Raw genomic sequence first — 20,548 nt, forward strand, 5'->3', positions numbered from 1 at the left:
GCATACTGCAACTGTAGCTACATGGTACACCGCGTATTAGACCGCAGTCTCTGTGACAATGTATGATTTAAAATACGGTTTCTAGAATGGAAATCATACATTTCCGGGTATAAGTTCATTAGACCTTTTTTGTTCCGTATCTTCTCGTCGACCAATCTCTGCATGCACGATGCCATTACAAACGGATCACAAGCTCGAATCGGGGAGGAAAACGGTTGAACGCAAACCCTGTGTTACTACTCAGGCATCTCGCTTGGTCCGACTCTTTACCCACGTACTGAGGTATGGATTCCCAACCTTATCGCAGGTTGGTGATTTTCAGATGTGCCATACGGACACAGAGATGAATGTCACGTTAATGTAAAAAAAAATACCAACTAGAACAAAAGAGATCGAACGCCGAAGCCTTTGCAGTTTCAGTATGAAATTTATCCGTTATGCCAGTGTCTTAAAATGGAGTTGCAGAAAGCAGCTAGAAGCAAATAATTGATTAATCAGAAAAACATGATAAGAGACTGAATATATCATAGCGTAGGAACGTTTCTTTAGGCAAAGCAGTCGTGAACATATTTCAGTTTCACGGCATGCCGTATTGCTGCATATAAACAGTAGATTTCTCCCGAAATAATAAGAACAAAACAAAATAACGAGCAAAAATAGAAAGAAAAAACAATGTTGCAGATGTGTAAATATGTAGTTATTACGCCTACTGATTACACAGATATTTTATCAAAACATTTTTATGGGCTCTAGCCTTAGAGTAGCATTTTTTGTCATTTTCTAATGTTTGAAGATAGTTGTTTTTTATTGTAACAGGTCTTGATAAGATACAGCGTTAACAGTACCTGTCTTCCATGATTACTTGTGCAATACTAGCCGATTTGATTGGTATTTTGATTTTTTTTTAGTTTTTCAAGTATTATATCTATGTATTTACCGTATTTACACTCGATCCACATTTTTCAGACCCTTATTCTCTGTATGATGTGAACTACCTCTCAAAATAATCTGACATTCGGAAATCGCAAACTATATTCATTTGCCCTTCCAGGTGCCTCGTTTACACCACCCATACAGGGTGGTCGGAAATTCCCGTTACAGACTTATAGGACTTGTAAAGGGGAGTGAGTACATCGTATTTTAAATAGGAGCCCATGTCCGGAAACGTCGTCCAACGAGACTACAGAGCGCCAAAAGGTATAGGCGCGGGCGTCTGTAAATGTGCGTATACACGGGGTGATTCCGTGATGATGTTACAGACTTTTTAGGATGATGGAGAACGATAAATGTATTAATTTGAAGCAAGGATCCCTGTACCGGAAACCAACGTGTCGAAAGTTATAAACAAAAACCGTTCTGATACCTCTGACTGTTGAATACATGTACTAGTTCTTGTGTTGCGAAGAGTGTAGGTTTGGTAACCTTCAGTGGTGGTAGTGTGGACAAAAACGAGAAAAAATGTCCAATAAACGTGGGCTCTAAATTGCACCACTGAGGAGCTATGGCCATTCGTTCATCTTCGCTAATGTGAGCTAGTGTTTATAGCTGTTAAGGTACGCACATTAGAGCCAACGTTTACTGGACATTTTTTCTCGTTTTTGTCCACACTACCACCACTGAAAGTTACCAACCCTACACTCTTCGCAACACAAGAACCGGTACATGTATTAAACTGCCGGCCGCGGTAGCCGAGCGGTTCTAGGCGCTCAGTCCGGAACCGCGCGACTGCTACGGTCGCAGGTTCGAATCCTGCCTCGGGCATGGATGTGTGTGATGTCCTTAGGTTGGTTAGGTTTAAGTAGTTCTAAGTTCTAGGGGACTGATGACCACAGCAGTTGAGTCCCATAGTGCTCAGAGCCATTTTTTTTTTTTTTGTATTAAACTGTCTGAGGTTCAAAAATGGTTCAAATGGCTCTGAGCACTATGGGATTTAACATCTGAGGTCATCAGTCCCCTAGAACTTAGAACTACTTAAACCTAATTAACCTAAGGATATCACACACATCCATGCCCGAGGCAGGATTCGAACCTGCGACCGTAGCAGTCGCGCGGTTCCGGACTGAGCGCCTAGAACCGCTAGACCACCGCGGCCGGCAAACTGTCTGATGTATCAGAACGGTTTTCGTTTATAACTTTCGACTCGTTCGTTTCAAGGACAGGGATCCTTACTTCAAATTAATACATTTATCGTTCTCCATCATCCCAGAAAGTCTGTAACATCATCACGGAATCACCCTGTGTATACGCACATTTACAGACGCCCGCGCCTATAACTTTGAATCTCTGTAGTCTCGTTGGATGACGTTTCCGGACGTGGGTTCCTATTCAAAATACGATGTACTCACTCCCCTCTACAAGTCCTAGAAGTCTGTAACAGGAATTTGCGACCACCCTGTATACATGTTAAAGACTTCCGATAACAACAAGCGTCACTTAGAAACTGACCTGTGTACTCGACTGATCTGTAAGTGCCGCCAATTCAGAGGAATGCCTTTTATCTTTTACGTACTTCAGCAATAGGTATAATTTCGTTCTTTAAATGCTAGTCTTTTCCAGAAAAATGAACAGCTTATTCATAGCTACTGAGTCATAATTGTAAAAAAACGTATGTCAAATATTGTTCTTAAGCCCTGCTGGTTGGCCAGTATTGTCCAAAATTATTTCGTTTGTGTTAACGGGCCTCGGAATATTGAAGTGCGCAATACTTTCGGTCTCCTCAGTTAAGGATTACATAACTATACAGTTAGCTGCAAAACGTTCTATGTAGCCCTCAGGTTCATCATCTGAGATGCGTTTCACCTACTCCATTTGCAACCAATACGGCTTAAGATATTGTATTTTGTTGTAGCGTACTACCTAGTTATCCATGAATCAAAGATTAATTCTTTAAGTTTTCTTAATGGTCTTACAAATAAACGCGAAAATTATTCACAATGAGCTCACTAGACGAACTACTGAAATTAAACTACTTTTCAAAAGTAGTGTATTCTGTATTTCTCACAGCAGAACATATTTTTCCATTCCGTTGAATGAAATTCATATGCTGTTCCTGCAGCTTTCAGTGTTCTCCACGGGGGACAATTTCTTAAGAAATTTATTACTGAGTCTCAAAATACCCCTATTTACTTCGTCAAACAAATGTTCCTCTTTGCTGTTGCACCCAAATCGCCAGAGAAACATATTCAGAATCTACAATTACCGAATACTGCATACCCGTATTGTCTTTCTACCCGGGAAGTTCCTAATTAAAATGGATTTCAGACTCCTAATTACCTCCGCTTATTAAACGTCAGATTCCCATATATAAGAATCAAAGACTACTTAGTTTAGCCTGATCGACTACATTCTCACTCACATAATTATACCACAACCAGAGAGTTATAATCTTTTTAAGGAAGAAGGTATGTGTATAATGCATACTTCCACGGATCTTGATACCCATGTATGACCTTAAACACGTAGGTACTAATTAACTGATCCAAACAGTTATGTGTACAACATCTAGGGATGATTCATATTAATTTAAGCACGTTTAAAATAAGATTCCTATTTCCGACGTTTCACCCATACACGTATAAAACTATTGACATGTACGACTGTACATTCTGCTAGACTCTTCGTTTTAGATAAATGATGTGTTACCTGATCCCGATGTGGCCCAAGTGATTTAGTTTTCGCAAAGTACAAAGACAAGCCGATAACGTAGTGCAAACCAGTTACAGGATGCTAGTGAACTGCATTTGCCGGAGATTCGTTGCATGGCAACGATACGTATTTATCATTATCTGTGGAAAGCCGTTGCAGGAACAAAAGAGTTCCGCATGTGTTTATCAACAATGTACAGCCGGCTTTTAAGTACACCGTAGTGTTCTTGCAAGCTTCATATATTTTTAAAATAGTAGGGCCAGTTATACCTGACTTGCATGCTCGACAAAGACATCTCAACCAACAGTCTGTAAAAATGGACTCTGGACGCTTAACCAATGTGCTTTTGAGGTAAGATTATAATTTATAATACACATTTTTGTTAAGTATTTTCGTCTAATGTGAAGATGAACTGTCCTCTTTAACGTGTAAACAATTTTCTTTCTTGTAACTTGTAGTTCGTCAGTAGCTCAATAGAAATTACATTTTCAATCACTAAATAACTGACATCGAAACATTCTAATTAAGAATGAAGTCACTTTACGTAGTGTCAAATTACAACAGTTTTCGTTTTCTGTTGTAAACAGCTTTAAATGCTATGTATTTAAACGGTTCTCAGTTCTGCTTCAGGCTATTGTAAATTCCGAATCAGAAGTTGTTAAAATATTATAAGAGGAACACGTGCAGTTCATCATCGCATTGACTGATTAATATGCCTGCAGTATTCATAACAAATGTTTTACCGAAGAGAGGAGGCCGCCAACGCTTCGCCGTGAGTCACCGTTGATGTAGTTGGCAAAGCCACCTGCAGATGGCAGGCTGTACAACGGCCAGGTTGTGGCGCCACGCGTGGCTACTTTGAGAACTAGCTGTGGTTGTTCTACTTTGCGTAGGTTAACCGGTATGTGATTTTATGTTAGCGTTTACTGGCGATCGTTTATCAATTTTACACGACGAAAGAGTGGGCGAATACGCTTTAGAAGCAAATGAAGTCTTCCTGTTTCATTCATGTGACATAAATGAGTAATTTTTGTCTATAAATAAAATATAATGATAGCATCTTTCCGCTAAGCAATATCTTGCTGGCTTATTTTCTTTTTCATCTATTTCGTACATGGAGATTGTTTACTATTGTATGCAGACCTGTCAATCTTGCTTGCCAAATTACTACGCTCTTTCTGTACTGCGTGTGATAGAATAGTATTAAGACATACTTTGCGAATTGCTTACGACTTGTCAAACAAAAAAGTGCTATTGAATTCCGCTAGTAAGTGCCGACACGTTTTTGCGCTCAGGGAAACGGCGGTTGGCCGCGCGGGGAAGTTTCAGCGGTTAGCAGCACTGCGGCGGGCGTCACGGCAGCCGGCAAGGCAACGATCCGCAGTCTGCGAGCGCTTCGCCTGCATGCTGGTTAGTTGGTTGAACACTGTTGCCAAGTACGTGATGAGTGCTGCGTCGCAGAAGCCACGCGTCATATTCGTGCTGGGCAGTCCGGGCTCAGGAAAAGGCACGCAGTGCAAGAATATCGTGAGCGAGTTCGGATATGTTCACCTGTCAGCTGGAGACCTGCTGCGAGCGGAGCGTACGAAACCGGGTTCGCAGTACGGAGAACTTATAGAGACACACATTCGCAATGGTACTATCGTACCCGTTGCGATCACATGTAAACTGCTGGAGAATGCGATGGTGGAATCGAGCTCCAACAAGTTCTTAATCGATGGTTTCCCACGTAATCAAGAGAACCTAGATGGGTGGACGGCGAACATGGCGGATCGCGTTCAGCTGCTTGGAGTGCTGTTCCTAGATTGTCCACAGGAAGTCAGTACGCAGAGATGCCTGGCGCGTGGAATGGGGCGGTCCGACGACAACGAGGAATCTCTAAGGAAGAGGTTTGTCACGTACATGAATGATACGCTGCCCGTAGTTAAACATTACGAGCAGCAAAACCTCGTGCATCGCGTAGACTCTGTCAAACCGGCGGAGCAGGTGTTTGAGGACGTGAAGAAAGTGATTTTAGAACTAGAGGCAAAGGCATAATTAGCAGTATTGGTATCTCGTGTGCCACAAGTTTTATATTTCAACATTACATATTGATACTAAGACGGCAGTATTCTTAAATTTATGTGATCCTGCAAGCACCAACAGCATGTCCCAGGTGAATTTTAATTGGCAAATGCCACAAAGATATTTGTTAATGTACACAAGGCATTTATATTTGTTTCGTGTTTGTCCATTTTACATTCTTACTTAAAGTTCATTAAAAATGAATAATTATTTAACTATATAGATAGGATTCACAGATGGTATGTATAATGTTTTAGTTGTTTGGGCATGGGCTAAAGGGATTAAATTTATTCATTTTCTATTCGCCATACATGCTGCATTCGCATTTGCGTATGGCGGTCAGATGTAATTAGCTTGAAGGCTCATGTCAGAGTAGAAACAGGTACGAAATCAGTAGACAGAGAGTTTTGGAAAAATATAATTTGCGCAGTATGTTGTCTGAATGTTCTTTGTGTTGTGTGTATCAATATATTATTTAACAAGTGTCACTGCTTGAGGAACATCCCTAAGTGTATGACATTTTTGTGATCTAAATAGTTTATTTATTTCGTTCAAATTCCCAAGTGGAAATATTTCATAATGTATAAAAATGATTGTTGGAATGTAGCATATGAGGTATATTAAAGAGTTAATAAATGTTATCAAGCATCAGACACCATTTATTTTTAACAGCCCTGCAGCAGATTCCATTGTTTTCTTCTTGAGTAGCAGGAACAAAAATAAAATTTTCTAGCTGTGTGTGTTGCTTTATACAAAATGTTCTCAGGATGGTATGTAGAAAAGAAAATATACTTGATCAGATTTTGTGTAGGTTCCAAGTAGAGTAACACAGTTAAAATTGCAGATACTATTTAGTTTCAATGTTGTCTTCAATACTTTTGCATTAAATAAGGTTCAGTAGGTAACAGAAATTAAGGTACAAATGTGCATGTGACTATCTTCATAAACTTATGAAAATAATGAAACCTGTCAGAAGGTTACTCCTTTTGCAACATTTACCATATTACAGTATATGCTTAGTTTGAACCATTACAGTTGCTGATTCTCAACATACTAGGTTTAGGAAGTAACTGTGTGGAGAGTATTGGTTGAACAAATACCTCTATACAGATTTCTAAATATCCTTACAACAGGTATCTCATAGTTTACACTTCATTTACTGTGTGAAGGGTATTGGTCTTTTGTTAAGGGCTATTAATGTCATTACATTAATAAACTTGTTTTTAATGCAGTATAATGTATTGTCAAATCAAAATGTGCAAAGCATGCAACATTTGTAGTAACAAGGTGTTTTACTAAGCTGTGAAAAATATTGGAGGTACAGATCATTTTGTCACATAGTTCCTGTGTTATGAGGTGGTGCCAGAACATTTCTGTTGATGGTATTGACAGAAATGCTTCTGCTTTGCATTAATGTAAATTCTTTGCTTATCTTTCAAGCTACTGAGTGCTTCATCTGCAAATTTATGTTCCCCTTCACATACATTTAGGCTAAAGTCAAAGCCCAATAATGTTAAGACACTACAGCTGTCTTCAAAAATGAATATTCATGTACAGAAGATTCATAATAGGAATGCTGTATAGTGTAGATAGTAAGAAAGAGGAAAAATATATTTTCTTCAGTTGCACACACAGGAAAGACAAATCGTAGGTGTATTTGCTCACCTCTATCTCCTGTATTAAGGAATACATACAGATTTAGCATTCCTTTTTTTCTCCCCTCTCATTTCTTACTGAAAATCTTTATATATCAAATTTTCTGAGTCATCCTATATTGTTTCCCTGCTTTTTTTCACATAATCTACTGCAAGCACTAGTAGTTCTGCACTAGCAACATGTTCTTTGTTGCAAAGTGTTTGCTGAGTCTATGCTGATTTCTAGGAAAGCCACAAATCTCTGAAAGTTTATGTAGTAATGACACATAGTATGGGAAATTATACTTGCCTTGGGTAAATTTGAGGAACTTGTCTCCACTGGGTACTTGATTCATTCATAGGCCTAAAAGCTGGATTGACATTTGTGAACCACAAACATATATCTTTATAACAGGAACAGGAAGACTTGGAATATTGATTTGTGTGTGTGTGTGTGTGTGTGTGTGTGTGTGTGTGTGTGTGTGTGTGTGTTTTTTCAGATAAATGAGGATAATGGCAGAGCATTTATTACTCTTGCTGCAGCAATTATAATTATTTACATATGTGTTGGAAAACAGGAGGGAAACCAATCTCACCATTCAAAATCAGTTGCAGATGTGGATATACTGCCATGAGATGTGCACAGGCATTCTAAATTTCAAAATGAAGCTTGCTCCCCATTACAAAATAATGAACATACATCATATTTACAAAACTTGACAAACTACATAAGTTTAAAATTATAAACACATGAAGACAAACAAATGATGGTAAGTGTTTTAAAAATGACCTACATGTAAGTTCCTGAAACCATTAGTGCAGTAACTTTTTTTTTTTGCATTTTCTCTTCTAACGTTACAGCTGATGGCAATGAAAACATTGTTAGTCTGTTCCACACTTTTTTTTGCAATAACAGAACAATTGATTTTTCATTACTACGAGTTGCTGTTCATTGACAGGCTGAAAAAGTTGATAGGCTGTACGTGCGCCCCCCCCTCCCCCCCCCCTCTCTCTCTCTCTCTCTCTCTCTCTCTCTCTCTCTCTCTCTCTCTCTCTCTTTCTCTCTCTACCCTTACCCCTTTAGAAAGAAAAACCGTGCAGAATGAACTCTGTGCAGCATTGCCAAACAATTGATGTATCAATGTAGTGTCAGTTTGATAAAAGCCAGAACATGACTTCGACACCATTTATGTGTTTACCATATTGCTCCAGGATATTTACTATGTGCATATATATCGAAGTAGCTATGACCTTGTTCTTAGAGCTATATACTTTGTAATGGCAGTCTAAACCCCTTATAATACTAGTTTCATTGATTTAACGCAGTTTTTCGCAAAAACAACTAGATAATTATTAAATACATATTCTTAACGAAACAGGGAGATGCTGTCTCCTTCACTCGAGGAGAAAATATCGCTGATGCCGGAAAACATTTGCGTTGCCTCCGCGTTTGTGAATGGATAAATGTCGTAATACTTGTCTTGGCACTTGAATTTAGAAAACGACATAGCTGCTTTTGCGATAAATTCACTGTAACTTTTACAGAATTCTGTGAATGCTGCTTCAAAAATTTATATTGTTTCATTAAAAAAATCATTTGTTCCATTACATCGGAAGATAGTTTCAAGTAGTGACAATCGGTGTAATTACTTGCCATTTGCCCGCATCTCGTGGTCGTGCGGTAGCGTTCTCGCTTCCCACGCCCGGGTTCCCGGGTTCGATTCCCGGCGGGGTCAGGAATTTTCTCTGCCTCGTGATGGCTGGGTGTTGTGTGCTGTCCTTAGGTTAGTTAGGTTTAAGTTGTTCTAAGTTCTAGGGGACTTATGACCACAGCAGTTGAGTCCCATAGTGCTCAGAGCCATTTGAACCAACTTGCCATTTGACGTACTATAATTTACTGCGAATGTCATTTGTAAGCCTATAGTCGTTAACGAAATATTCAGGGTGGTCAAGATACTTTTTTTACTCCGAATCAGTGATGTTCGGGGGGGAGGGGGGTGTCTTAAGACCTAACACGCCTTTTATTGCGTGTACTGTTCTCCATGTAGAACTGTAGTATGCTGAGGGGAACTCTCGTAAGTAGCGTGATGTTGAAGGAAGTAATTTATTTTTTATTGGAACTACAAAATTCTTGATACCTGTGGCGTTGATACTTTCCTTAAGTGCCGTAGAATTGTACTGAAATTGAAAGGCAAGGCTGCCGGAATGAGCTATTGCCATGTAAACACCTCGGAAGTGGGGCTGTTGTGCCAGGCCCCGTCGTATGCAACAAGAAGATAAAACATATTGCCTCTTGGCCCCATCTTGTACGACATCGATGCAAGATAAGCTACGGTTTTAGTAAAGGGGTCTATATGCTAAAGGCTAGTGTATCAGAAGGCTTTTAAGAATGTTTCAGATATGTGCATGTACTCAGGTTTAAGCGAACAGCGTTTGTGAAGACACACATACGATAAAACGAATGGAGGACAGCAGGGTTTGCCGGAGTTCTGCTGACACCGCCTTTGCCAGGCAGTTTGGGCACCAATTCCTCGGAACATCTTTCCTGGACTAGGTTGTGTCCGCTAATTTCCACTTTCAAGCAGTCGTATCTGCATTTATTTTTTTTATTTATTTTTTTTTTTTGCAGCATCGCCAGGGGCCTCCACAGGTCAAATATTTATTAACAATAGTAAGTCAGTGTAACATATTGAAGCCGCCACCACACAATCAATAGTTAGTCAGTATTTTTATTTGGGACCGCGATTTGAAACAGCCAAGATGTCGAAGAACATTTTATCGGTTTTTAGCTATTTTATGAACAAAAGAAAGAATGGAGACATGAATGGTTAAAAAATACTCCATGTTGATTTGCTCACTGATGTCCCATGATGTCTTGCAGCTTATGAAAATTTGATTATTAGTGATATCACGGAACCGAACAAATAAAGGATGGTAATCTGGAAGGAAATTGCAATTGCAATTGGAATTTAAAAAAAGATTAGGAGTAAATGGAATTTATGCAGATATTAAGGTTATTTGAGTGATCCTAAGCGTTGTACTATCAGCAAAGACGAGCAGTGCAGTCAAGATACCCGCAAAAGCAGTGAAATATGTCGGCAGTAATGTTTTTTAGGTAAGTAAAGAATGCGAAGAAATATTTTATGTTTGTTGATCATCATTTCATGTGCCATGAAGATCAATACTACTGTAGAGTAATATGCTAACACGAACAGGGAGAAAAGTCTTAAATATACGGAGATTAAGGTTTAGATCAACACTGAACTATGTATTGCTACAGCTGAATCTCCAGATTCCTTAATCATTTGTCATAATTTCGTGAGGGTGCCGTGTTTTTTAAGACTACCAGTTACTATGTCAATAAGATGTACTGTTCGAAGTGGTAGTTTTACGGCCGCTACAGTGTGGAACACTCCTGAAATTTAATTCTACAAGCGAAAACTTGTGTTTCAATATTTAAAATGAAAACAATGTCACAGATAATCAGTTATTATCCACATTCCGAAGTACTGAATGTAATTATTGCATAGACTTGCAGTAGCTAAGATATTCGTATCAAAAGCGCTATTCAAAAAATCTAGATCTGAAGAAGTAGGAGTCATTCCAGGTAACTGTCGTTCTCGAAAGTGCGAGATGATAGCGACAGGGAACCCTTCCCCCTGGGACCCGGTAAATCCTTCCGCCGGTCTCTTTGTCCGCACATCTCCGGACATAGATACGACATATCAGACATACGGGTTGGCGTTTTTATTTTTTCAAGATACGTAAGAGATTTAATATTCTTTGATCTTGCCGCGTGGCCTCAGGCGCCTTGCCACGCTTCACGCGGCTTCCCCCGTCGGAGGTTGGAGTCCTCCCTAGGGCATGGGTGTGTGTGTTGTACTTAGCGTAAGTTAAAGTTAGATTAAGTAGTGTGTAAGCCTAGGGACCGATGAACTCAGCAGTTTGGTTGCATAGAAACTTAGCACAAACCAACTCTTTCCTCTTGGCTTGTAGTAAATACAGGGCCGTTTCTACCATCATGCAAGACTAGGAGGCCGCATATGGTCGCAAATTTAAAGGGGTCGGGAAAAATTTCAAATCAAACAGCGAAAAAGTTTAGGAAACGAGAAAAAATGAAAAGGAGTACAAATTAAAATAACGAATTGTTTTCAAGAGCCGGCCAGAGTGGCCGAGCGGTTCTATGCGCTACAGTCTGGAACCGCTACGGTCACAGGTTCGAATCCTGCTTCGGGCATGGATGTGTGTGATGTCCTTAGGTTAGTTAGGTTTAATTAGTTCTAAGTTCTAGGGGACTGATGACCTCAGCAGTTGAGTCCCATATTGCTCAGAGCCATTTTGTTTTCAAAAGCATACGGAACAGTTAATTAATAAGTACTTACTTTGACGAAACTGAAAACAGTGCCCCTGCCTACCTCAAAACTAAAGCAGCCGCTACTGAGTACGAAACAAAACAACCATTCTTGCAATTAAATAACTGACGCCCAACTTGGTTGCACTGGTATATTCAATTGAGTTTTAGTTGAAAATGTTAAAGTACATTTTCCTATTTCAATTATGTTGGGAAATGTCAGAAATTGAGGACATTTGTTATCCTCAGTCAGTTTTAAAGGAAATGAGGACAAAGCGTGAAACTGTCCCCGGAAAATGAGGACTTCTGGTCACCTTAATTTGATGATTAAAAATACAATAGGAGATTCGCATTTTTGTGCCATTGGTGGTCGTGGAGAGGGCGGGATACCATGGAGTCCAATGTTAGTAAACATTTTACAACTCTAGCCTATAGCAGCAGAACACTTAGAAATGGCCCTGAAGTCCAAGCATATAAATCTACAAGCATTAACCCGCATATTTCATTAATTACATTATTACGTGTTTGCCAAAAAGTATTTTAGGCTTAGTGATATAAAAGCATGGAAGAAGTACTAAGTCTACTGCGCTTTCTTGAGTAAATACAGTCTTAATATCAAAACAAACAAACAGCGTCCGATCAGGCCTTGAAGGCCCAACGATACCGACCGGCCGCCGTGTCATCCTCAGCCCATAGGCGTCACCGTATGCAGCAGGTACGGAGACGCATGTGGTCGGCAAACCGCTCTCCCGGCCGTTGTCAGTTTCCGTTACCTGTGCCGCTACTTCTTAATCAAGTAGTTTCTCAACTCGTCTCACAAGGGATCAGTGCACCCAACCTGACAACAGCACTCGGGAGACCCGGACAGAGATCTATGTAAGTGGTGGTCAAGCCCGACTCCGCATAACTGCGGTGATCTGACGGGAAGCCGTTGGGAGTCCTAAGAGCAACTACGGCGTATTCATTTTGACATGTCCGTTAAAATTTTACAACCTAAATTTTACAATGAGCTTCTTATTGCGCAATTCAATTTTTTTTTCTGTGCTCTTTAGATGGATGCTCTGTTTTGAGCTGAATAAATGGGTTCAAAAAAATGGTTCAAATGGCTCTGAGCACTATGGGACTTAACATCTTAGGTCATCAGTCCCCTAGAACTTACAAGGGAACCTCCCCATCGCACCCCCCTCACATTTAGTTATAAGATGGCACAGTGGATAGGCCTTGAAAAACTGAACACAGATCAATCGAGAAAACAGGAAGAAGTTGTGTGGAACTATGAAAAAATAAACAAAATATACAAACTGAATAGCCCATGCTCAAGATAGGCAACATCAAGGAATGTGTGAACTCAGGAGCGCCGTGGTCCCGTGGGTAGCGTGAGCAGCTGCGGAGCGGAAGGTCCTGGGTTCAAGTCTTCCCTCGAGTGAAAATTTTACTTTCTTTATTTTCGCAAAGTTATGATCTGTCCGTTCGTTTATTGACGTCTCTGTTCACTGTAATAAGTTTAGTGTTTGTGTTTTGCGACCGCACCGCAGTACTGTGCGATTAGTAGACGAAAGGACGTGCCTCTCCAATGGGAACCGAAAACATTTGATCGCAAGGTCATAGGTCAACCGATTCCTCCACAGGAAAACACGTCTGATATATTCTATACGACACTGGCGACCGCATGTGCGTCACATGACAGGAATATGTTGTCGACCCACCTAACTTGTACACTTTGCGAATGGGTAAAAAGGTTCTTCTACCTTGCCCGATTTAGGTTTTCTTGTGGATGTGATAGTCACTCCCAAAAAAGTGATGAAAACATAAGAGTTTGTCATGTAAACCGGAAATAAAAAATTAAAATTCTCACTCGAAGGAAGGCTTGAACCAAGGACCTCTCGCTCCGCAGCTGCTCACGCAAACCATGGGACCACGGCGCTCATCTGTCCAGATTTGCCTTGATATTGCCTATCTTGCGCATGGACTACTCAGTTTGTATGTTTTGCTTATTTTTTCATAGTTCCACACAACTTCTTCCTGTTTTCTCGATTGATCTGTGTTCAGTTTTTCAAGGCCTATCCACTGTGCCAAATTATAACTAAATCTGAGGGGGGTGCGATGGGGAGGTCCCCTTGTTAGAACTACTTAAACCTAACCAACCTAAAGACATCACACACATTCCATGCCCGAGGAAGGATTCGAACCTGCGACCGGAGCGGTCGCGCGGTTCCAGACTGAAGCGCCTATAACCTGAGCTGAACACATCAAACATAATTCTTTTCATTGTCTAAATCCCCGCTGGAATGTTGTTGGTTGGAAATTTTTATAGCATGAGAGTGACTAGTTTTCAGTTATAAGTTGCATAAATATTTCATGACCCTTTCACACGAACACCTTTTTTGGCAAAACGCTGTGAACAATATTTACTGGCAAATGTCCAATAACAGTTACACTGCGTACAACAAGAAAATACCGACTCCAGCTGCCTTGCTCTTTTATTTGGTCACATTTTTCAAGTATTTCTGCGCAACTTTTCAACGCAGCTAACAAGCGTTGAAACGCTAGAATACTTTCCTGAAGAGCATTCGAGTAGTGTCAGAGAAGTAAATATTTCCAAATAAAAAGCACACCTGTTTCAATACAACGGTTAAGAGGATTAATCATGCAGTAAAATTATGTGGCCCTGTACGTACTGTCATTTCCCGAAAACCTATGTCTCTAACTTTTTCACAGAATGGAACGTGGTGTTGTATCTTACGTGGCCCGCCCGTTGTATAAAAGAATTGATTGTGCAAATTTCATCAAACTTTTTTTTGGGTTCCGTGTGTCAGTCTGTAAAAACGGACCCTTATAGGCACGTTTAGTTGTCTGTCTGTCGGTCCGTCCGACTTAAGAACACTTTCTTCTCAAGAACGGGTAAACGTATGACGTTCAGATTTGTCATATTATGGTCTACGGCCCCTTGACGGCGTGAAAATTGTAAGTTTGTAAGTCAATACTATCCGAAGATGCACCATTTATGTCACGTAGATTGATCTCGAAAATTCACTCATAGACACCCGTTGACCTAGCATCAAGAAATTTGGCAAGAAGCAAAGTTTCACTGTGCAAGTACAGTACAAAAATGTGAATACTGTTAAACTGTGGTTATATCACATACAAAATACGATGAATTGCCAAGGAAACTGATACAGGCATGCATATTCAAAAACACTGATATGTAAACAGGCAGAATACGGCGCTGAAGTGGGCAACGCCTATATAAGACAAAGTGTCTGCCGCAGTTGTTACAACGGTTACTGCTGCTGCAATGGGAGATTATGAACATTTAAGTAAGTCTGAACGTGGTGTTACAGTCGGCGCACGAGCGATGGGACATTGCATCTCCGAGGTAGAGAGGAAGTGGGCATTTTCCCGTACGACCATTTCATGAGTGTAACGTGAATATCAGTAATCCGGTAAAACGTCAAATCGCCGACGTCGCTGCTGCCGGAAAAAGATCCTGCAAGAACGGGACTAACGATGACTGAAGAGGACCGTTCAACAGAAGTGCAACCCTTCCGCAGATTGTTACAGATTTTATTGCTGGGCCGTCAACAAATGTCAGCGTGAGAACCATTCAACGAAACATCATCGATATGGGCTTTCGGAGACGAAGGCCCACTCATGTATCCTTCATGACTGCACGACACAATGCTTTATGTCTCGCCTAGGCCCGTCAACACCGACATTGGACTGTTGATGACTAGAAACATGTTGGCTGATCGGTCGAGTCTCGTTACAAATTGTATCAAGCGGATGGACGTGTACGGGTATGGAGACAACCTCGCGAATCCATGGACTCTGCATAGTCAGCAAGGGATTCTTCAAGCTGGTGGAGGTTCTGTAAACCCTTACGTCCAGAATTGCTGTAGAGTGGCTCCAGGAAAACTCTTCCGAGTTTAAACACTTCCGCTGAACACCACTCTCCCCAGACATGAACATTTTTGAGCATATCTGGGATGCCTTGCATCGAGCTATTTAGAAGAGATCTCCACTCCCTCGTTCTCTTACGGATGTATGGACAGCCCTGCAGCACTATTTCAGACATTAGTTGAGTCTATGCCACGTCGTGTTGCGGCACTTCTGCCTGCTCGCGGAGGCCATTCACAAATTTTTAGGCAGGTGTACCAGTGTTTTTGGCTCTTTAGGGTATCTTTTGCCATTTGAACATACATTGCATTCATCATCCGTCAAAAGCATAATGGACGAACATTACTGAAAGCAAACATAAAATGCAAGTTGTAATCATGTTTTAGTAAGTAAATAATACATTTTATTAAATCTTCTGTCTCTACTTACATAAACTGTAGGACCCTGTTCGTTTCTTTTTGTATGTCCTGGCTGGTGTGAGGAACTATAGTAGAGATTTTGATTCGTTCTTGGAATTCCCGGGACCAGTATCGTGCGAGTATCGATATCGATAACAGGCAAATATCGTTGATTAGTTTACTCATACTGAGAATGAAGGGGCCGTCTGTATGTACATCCTTAGTAGAAGAAAAACTTCTTACAAGGGAACCTCCCCATCGCACCCCCCTCAGATTTAGTTATAAGTTGGCACACTGGATAGGCCTTGAAAAACTGGATCCAGATCAATCGAGAAAACAGGAAGAAGCTGTGTGGAACTATGAAAAAATAAGCAAAATATACAAACTGAGTAGTCAATGGGCAACATAGGCAACATCAAGGAGAATCTGAGCTCAAGAGCGCCGTGGTCCCGTGGTCAGCGTGAGCGGCTGCGGAACGAGAAGTCCTTGGTTGAAGTCGTCCATCGACTGAAAAGTTTAATTTTTTTATTTTCAGACAATTATTATCTGCCCGTCCGTCCGTCCGTCCGATGCAAGGTAACTGCGCCGTAGTATGGGGACGCCACACCTAAACAAACATCGAAACACACGACGTCAGTCGACTACAGCGCACGGAAGAGAGAGTATTCCTGCTAACGAGGCTCCCTGGCTGGCAGTTGACTGTTCACTACTTTGGACGAGAGTGCATTAAATACGTGAGATGTATTCCGTGGGCAATATGAATCCAGCAAATATAGCTCGGGCCTTCAATAACAATCGCACGGTTTTGCGGTGCGATCGCAAAACACAGGCGCTAAACTTATTACAGTGAACAGAGACGTCAGTGAACGAACGGACAGATCATAACTTTGCGAAAATAAAGAAAGTAAAATTTTCACTCGAGGGAAGACTTGAACCAAGGACCTCTAGTTTCACAGCGGGTCCCGCTGACCACGGGACCACGGCGCTATTCAGCTGACAGACTCCTTGACTCCTTGATGTTGCCTATCTTGCACATGGACTACTAAGTTTGTATATTTTGCTTACTTTTTTCATAGTTCCACACAACTTCTTCTTGTATTCTCGATTGATCTGTGTTCAGTTTTTCAAGGCCTATCCACTGTGCCAACTTATAACTAAATCTGAGGGGGGTGCGATGGGGAGGTTACCTTGTTAGCCAAGATCGCAATGAAACCCTGTATTGTGTATACCGGTCTCGCTAAAACTATGTTACCAGCATAACCTGTACGAAGGGAATCCTCAGTGCACGAGTCCTACTAGCATTTGGTAACTTTTTTAGTTTTTATTGCAGGAATTTATTGAAATGGTGGAACGGGACTCTGAATTTATAATCTTGTTTCAAAGACTGATTAACATTTAATCTCTGACCGAGGTGCCGGATACTTGTTGAAGAGTGCGAATCCTTTGTATGCAGTGATGTGAACAGACTGTGGGAAGCTCATTGACTTGTGTGGCGTGTGGTAACTGTTAGTAGGCAGCGTCCAGTGTTTGGCTGTTTTAATTGCGCGGGCGGCACTTAGCGCCGTATGGAGGAGCATGTTAATGTGGGCCGGTGTCAGGTAGGTGGGCCCGCGCAGCGCGGTCACGCCCTTCGTACGCGGGCCACAACACACAGCGATCTCCCTCCTCCTCCCCTCCCACCTTCCTATATCACGCCATGTACGTGAAGAATGTCGGCTGGGTATTTTCGTTTAAGGTTTCAGTGGTCTGTGCTGTTGAAGAAAGTGCAGAGACAGTTTGGTAATATCGGTTTAAAGTAAACGAGACACTAGTTTTTGGGGAGGTTTTTTTTTTCACACTCTAGAACTCTCTGTCTCTCTCTCTCTGCTTCGGAGTGCCGCTTCATACCGGCACATAAACGAAATGTAACAACGATTTTGAACTGTTCCTATCATTATTGCCGTAGCTGCTCATCAGTATACATGAAGAGGTGTCGCTGTGGAACAAGAAGTGATAGATTTTCTGCAGATTTTTTAATTCGTGTCAGAAGTTTCAGAGTAAGAACATAAATGAAGAATAAAGGAAAGATATGACAATAAATTTTTCTACAGTAAAAGCACATATGCTGTAACTTATACAGGGGGCTCTAAAATGCATACCTTAAGAGCTATGGACAATTGTTCACCTTCGATACTCTGAAACATATCTATTCTATTGAACGAGTGCGCCGGCCCGGTTCCGAGAGTTCCGGAACTTGTACAGAAAATTGGAATAGAGATCGACATAAACATCATTTCCGCCCTTTTTATTGCTCATGAAAACCACAGATTGCGAGACCGTCATTGGTGGTGCTCCAGACTGCTGTACACACCGGTACCTCTAATACCCAGTAGCACATACTCCTGCATTGAAGCATGCCTGTATTCGTCGTGGCATACTATCCACAAGTTCATCAAGGTACTGTTGGTCCAGATTGTCTCACTCCTCAATGGCGATTCGGGGCGTAGATCCCTCAGAGTGGTTGGGGGGCCAAGTCGTCCGTAAACAACCCTTTTCAATCTATACCAGCCAGGTTCGATATGGTTCACGCCTGGAGAACATGCTGGCCGCTCTAGTCGAACGATGCCGTTATCCTGAAGGAAGTCATTCTCAAGATTTGCACGACGGGGGCGCGAATTGTCGTCCATGAAGACGAATGCCTCGCCAATATGTTGCCGATATGGTTGCACTATCGGTCGGAGGATGGCATTCACATATCGTACAGGCGTTACGGCGCCTTCTATGACCACCAGCGGCGTACGTCGGCTCCACATAATACAGCAGGGAACCTCCATCTTGCTCCACTCGCTGGACAGTGTGTCTCAGGCGTTCACCTGACCGGGTTGCCTCCAAACACGTCTCCGACGATTGTCTGGTTGAAGACATATGCGACACTCATCGGTGAAGAGGACGTGATGACAGTCCTGAGCGGTCCATTCGGCATGCTGTTGGGCGCATCTGTATCGCGCTGCATGGTGTCGTGGTTGCAAGGATGGACCTCGCCATGGACGTCTGGAGTGAAGTTGAACATCATTCTGGCTAATGCGCACAGTTTTAGTCGTAACACGACGTCCTGTGGCTGCACGAAAAGCATTATTCATCATGGTGGCGTTGCTGTCAGGGTTCCTCTAAACCATAATCCATAGGTAGCTGTCATCCACTGTAGCAGTAGCCCTTGGACGGTCTAAGTGAGGCATCTCATCGACAGTTCCTGTCTCTCTGTATCTCCTCCAAGTCCGAACAACATCGCTTTTGTTCACTCCGAGACGCCTGGACACTTCCCTTGTTGAGAGCCCTTCCCGGCACAAAGTAACAATGCGGAAGTGATGGAACGCGGTATTGACCGTCTGGGCATGGTTGAACTACAGACAACACGAGCCATGTACTTCCTTCCTGGTGGAATAACTGGAATTTATTGGCTGTCGGACACCCTCCGTCTAATAGGTGCTGCTCATGCGTGGTTGTTTACAACTTTGGGCGTGTTTAGTGACATCTCTGTCAAAGGGACAGTGTCTGTGATAAAATATCCACAGTCAACGTCTATCTTCATGAGTTCTGGGAACTGAGGTGATGCAAAACTTTTTTTGATGTGTGTATTTAACACTTTTCTTTTAACACCCTGTATATTACAAAACAATGTGTACACTGTATGGTGAAAAGTATCCTGAAACCTCTTGACGGATGTTAATGTGCGATATGTCCACCCTTCGCCTTTATGACGGCTTTAACTCTGCTGGAGACTCTTTCAATGAGGTGTCTGAATGTCTCGGGAGAAATGGCGGCTCATACTTCCTCAAGAGACGATGTTTGACCCTAGAGTCTGGAGCTAACTCCGAAGGTGTTCGATTGCCTTCAGGTTAGGACTCTGGTCAGACCAGTCTATTTCCAGAATGTCACTCTCTCCATACCGTCGCCACACTGATCCTGCTTTATGTTAGGGTGCGCTGTCATGCTTATACGAACAGTCATCGTCTCCAACTGTTCTTCTACTCTCCGCTGTAAAATGTGTTCACATCCTTCCGCGTTTAGCGATTTCTTAGGTGCAGTAAGGAGACTGCTCCCCAACTACGAGAAACACCCTCATACCGTAACACCACCTCATCCACACTGCGCTAGTGAGTACGGCAGGCAGGTAACTTTCTCCATAAATCCGCCAAACCCAAATCCTTCCATCGCACTACCACAGGGTATAGCGTGATTCATTATCCCAAATCACTAGTTTCCAGTCATTCACTGTCCAGTGGCGTCGCCCTTTACTTCACCTCGAGCGTCACATAGCATCGAATTCCGAAATGTGTGGTTGATGAGGAACCGCTCGATCATTGTATCCCGTTCTTTTTAACTCCGTACGCACATTCATTGTGATAGCTATAATGCTGATAGCACTTTCGAACTCACGAGTGGGTTCCTTCCGCTGACGTCATACGATTTTTTACGACCACCCTCTGCAGTGCTTGATGGCCCCTGCCTCTGAGTACTGAAGGTCTGCGTTTGTTCCTGGTCTAGCGAAGAATCCCACTTTCATTTGGATAGGTTCATTA

At 41.9% G+C, this 20,548-nt stretch overlaps 1 protein-coding gene across 1 annotated transcript; it reads left to right on the plus strand.

Moving 5' to 3' along the window:
- Positions 1-4,572: 4,572 nt before the first annotated feature.
- On the plus strand, positions 4,573-6,360 carry LOC126187991 (UMP-CMP kinase 1). The gene is made up of 2 exons (XM_049929399.1): positions 4,573-4,668; positions 4,941-6,360. The coding sequence occupies exon 2, from the start codon at positions 5,050-5,052 to the stop codon at positions 5,680-5,682; it is 633 nt and encodes a 210-aa protein (XP_049785356.1). The 5' UTR covers positions 4,573-4,668; positions 4,941-5,049; the 3' UTR covers positions 5,683-6,360.
- The last annotated feature ends 14,188 nt before the right edge of the window (positions 6,361-20,548 follow it).

Source organism: Schistocerca cancellata, chromosome 5 (genome assembly GCF_023864275.1).
Source record: "Schistocerca cancellata isolate TAMUIC-IGC-003103 chromosome 5, iqSchCanc2.1, whole genome shotgun sequence".
Lineage (NCBI taxonomy): Eukaryota > Metazoa > Arthropoda > Insecta > Orthoptera > Acrididae > Schistocerca > Schistocerca cancellata.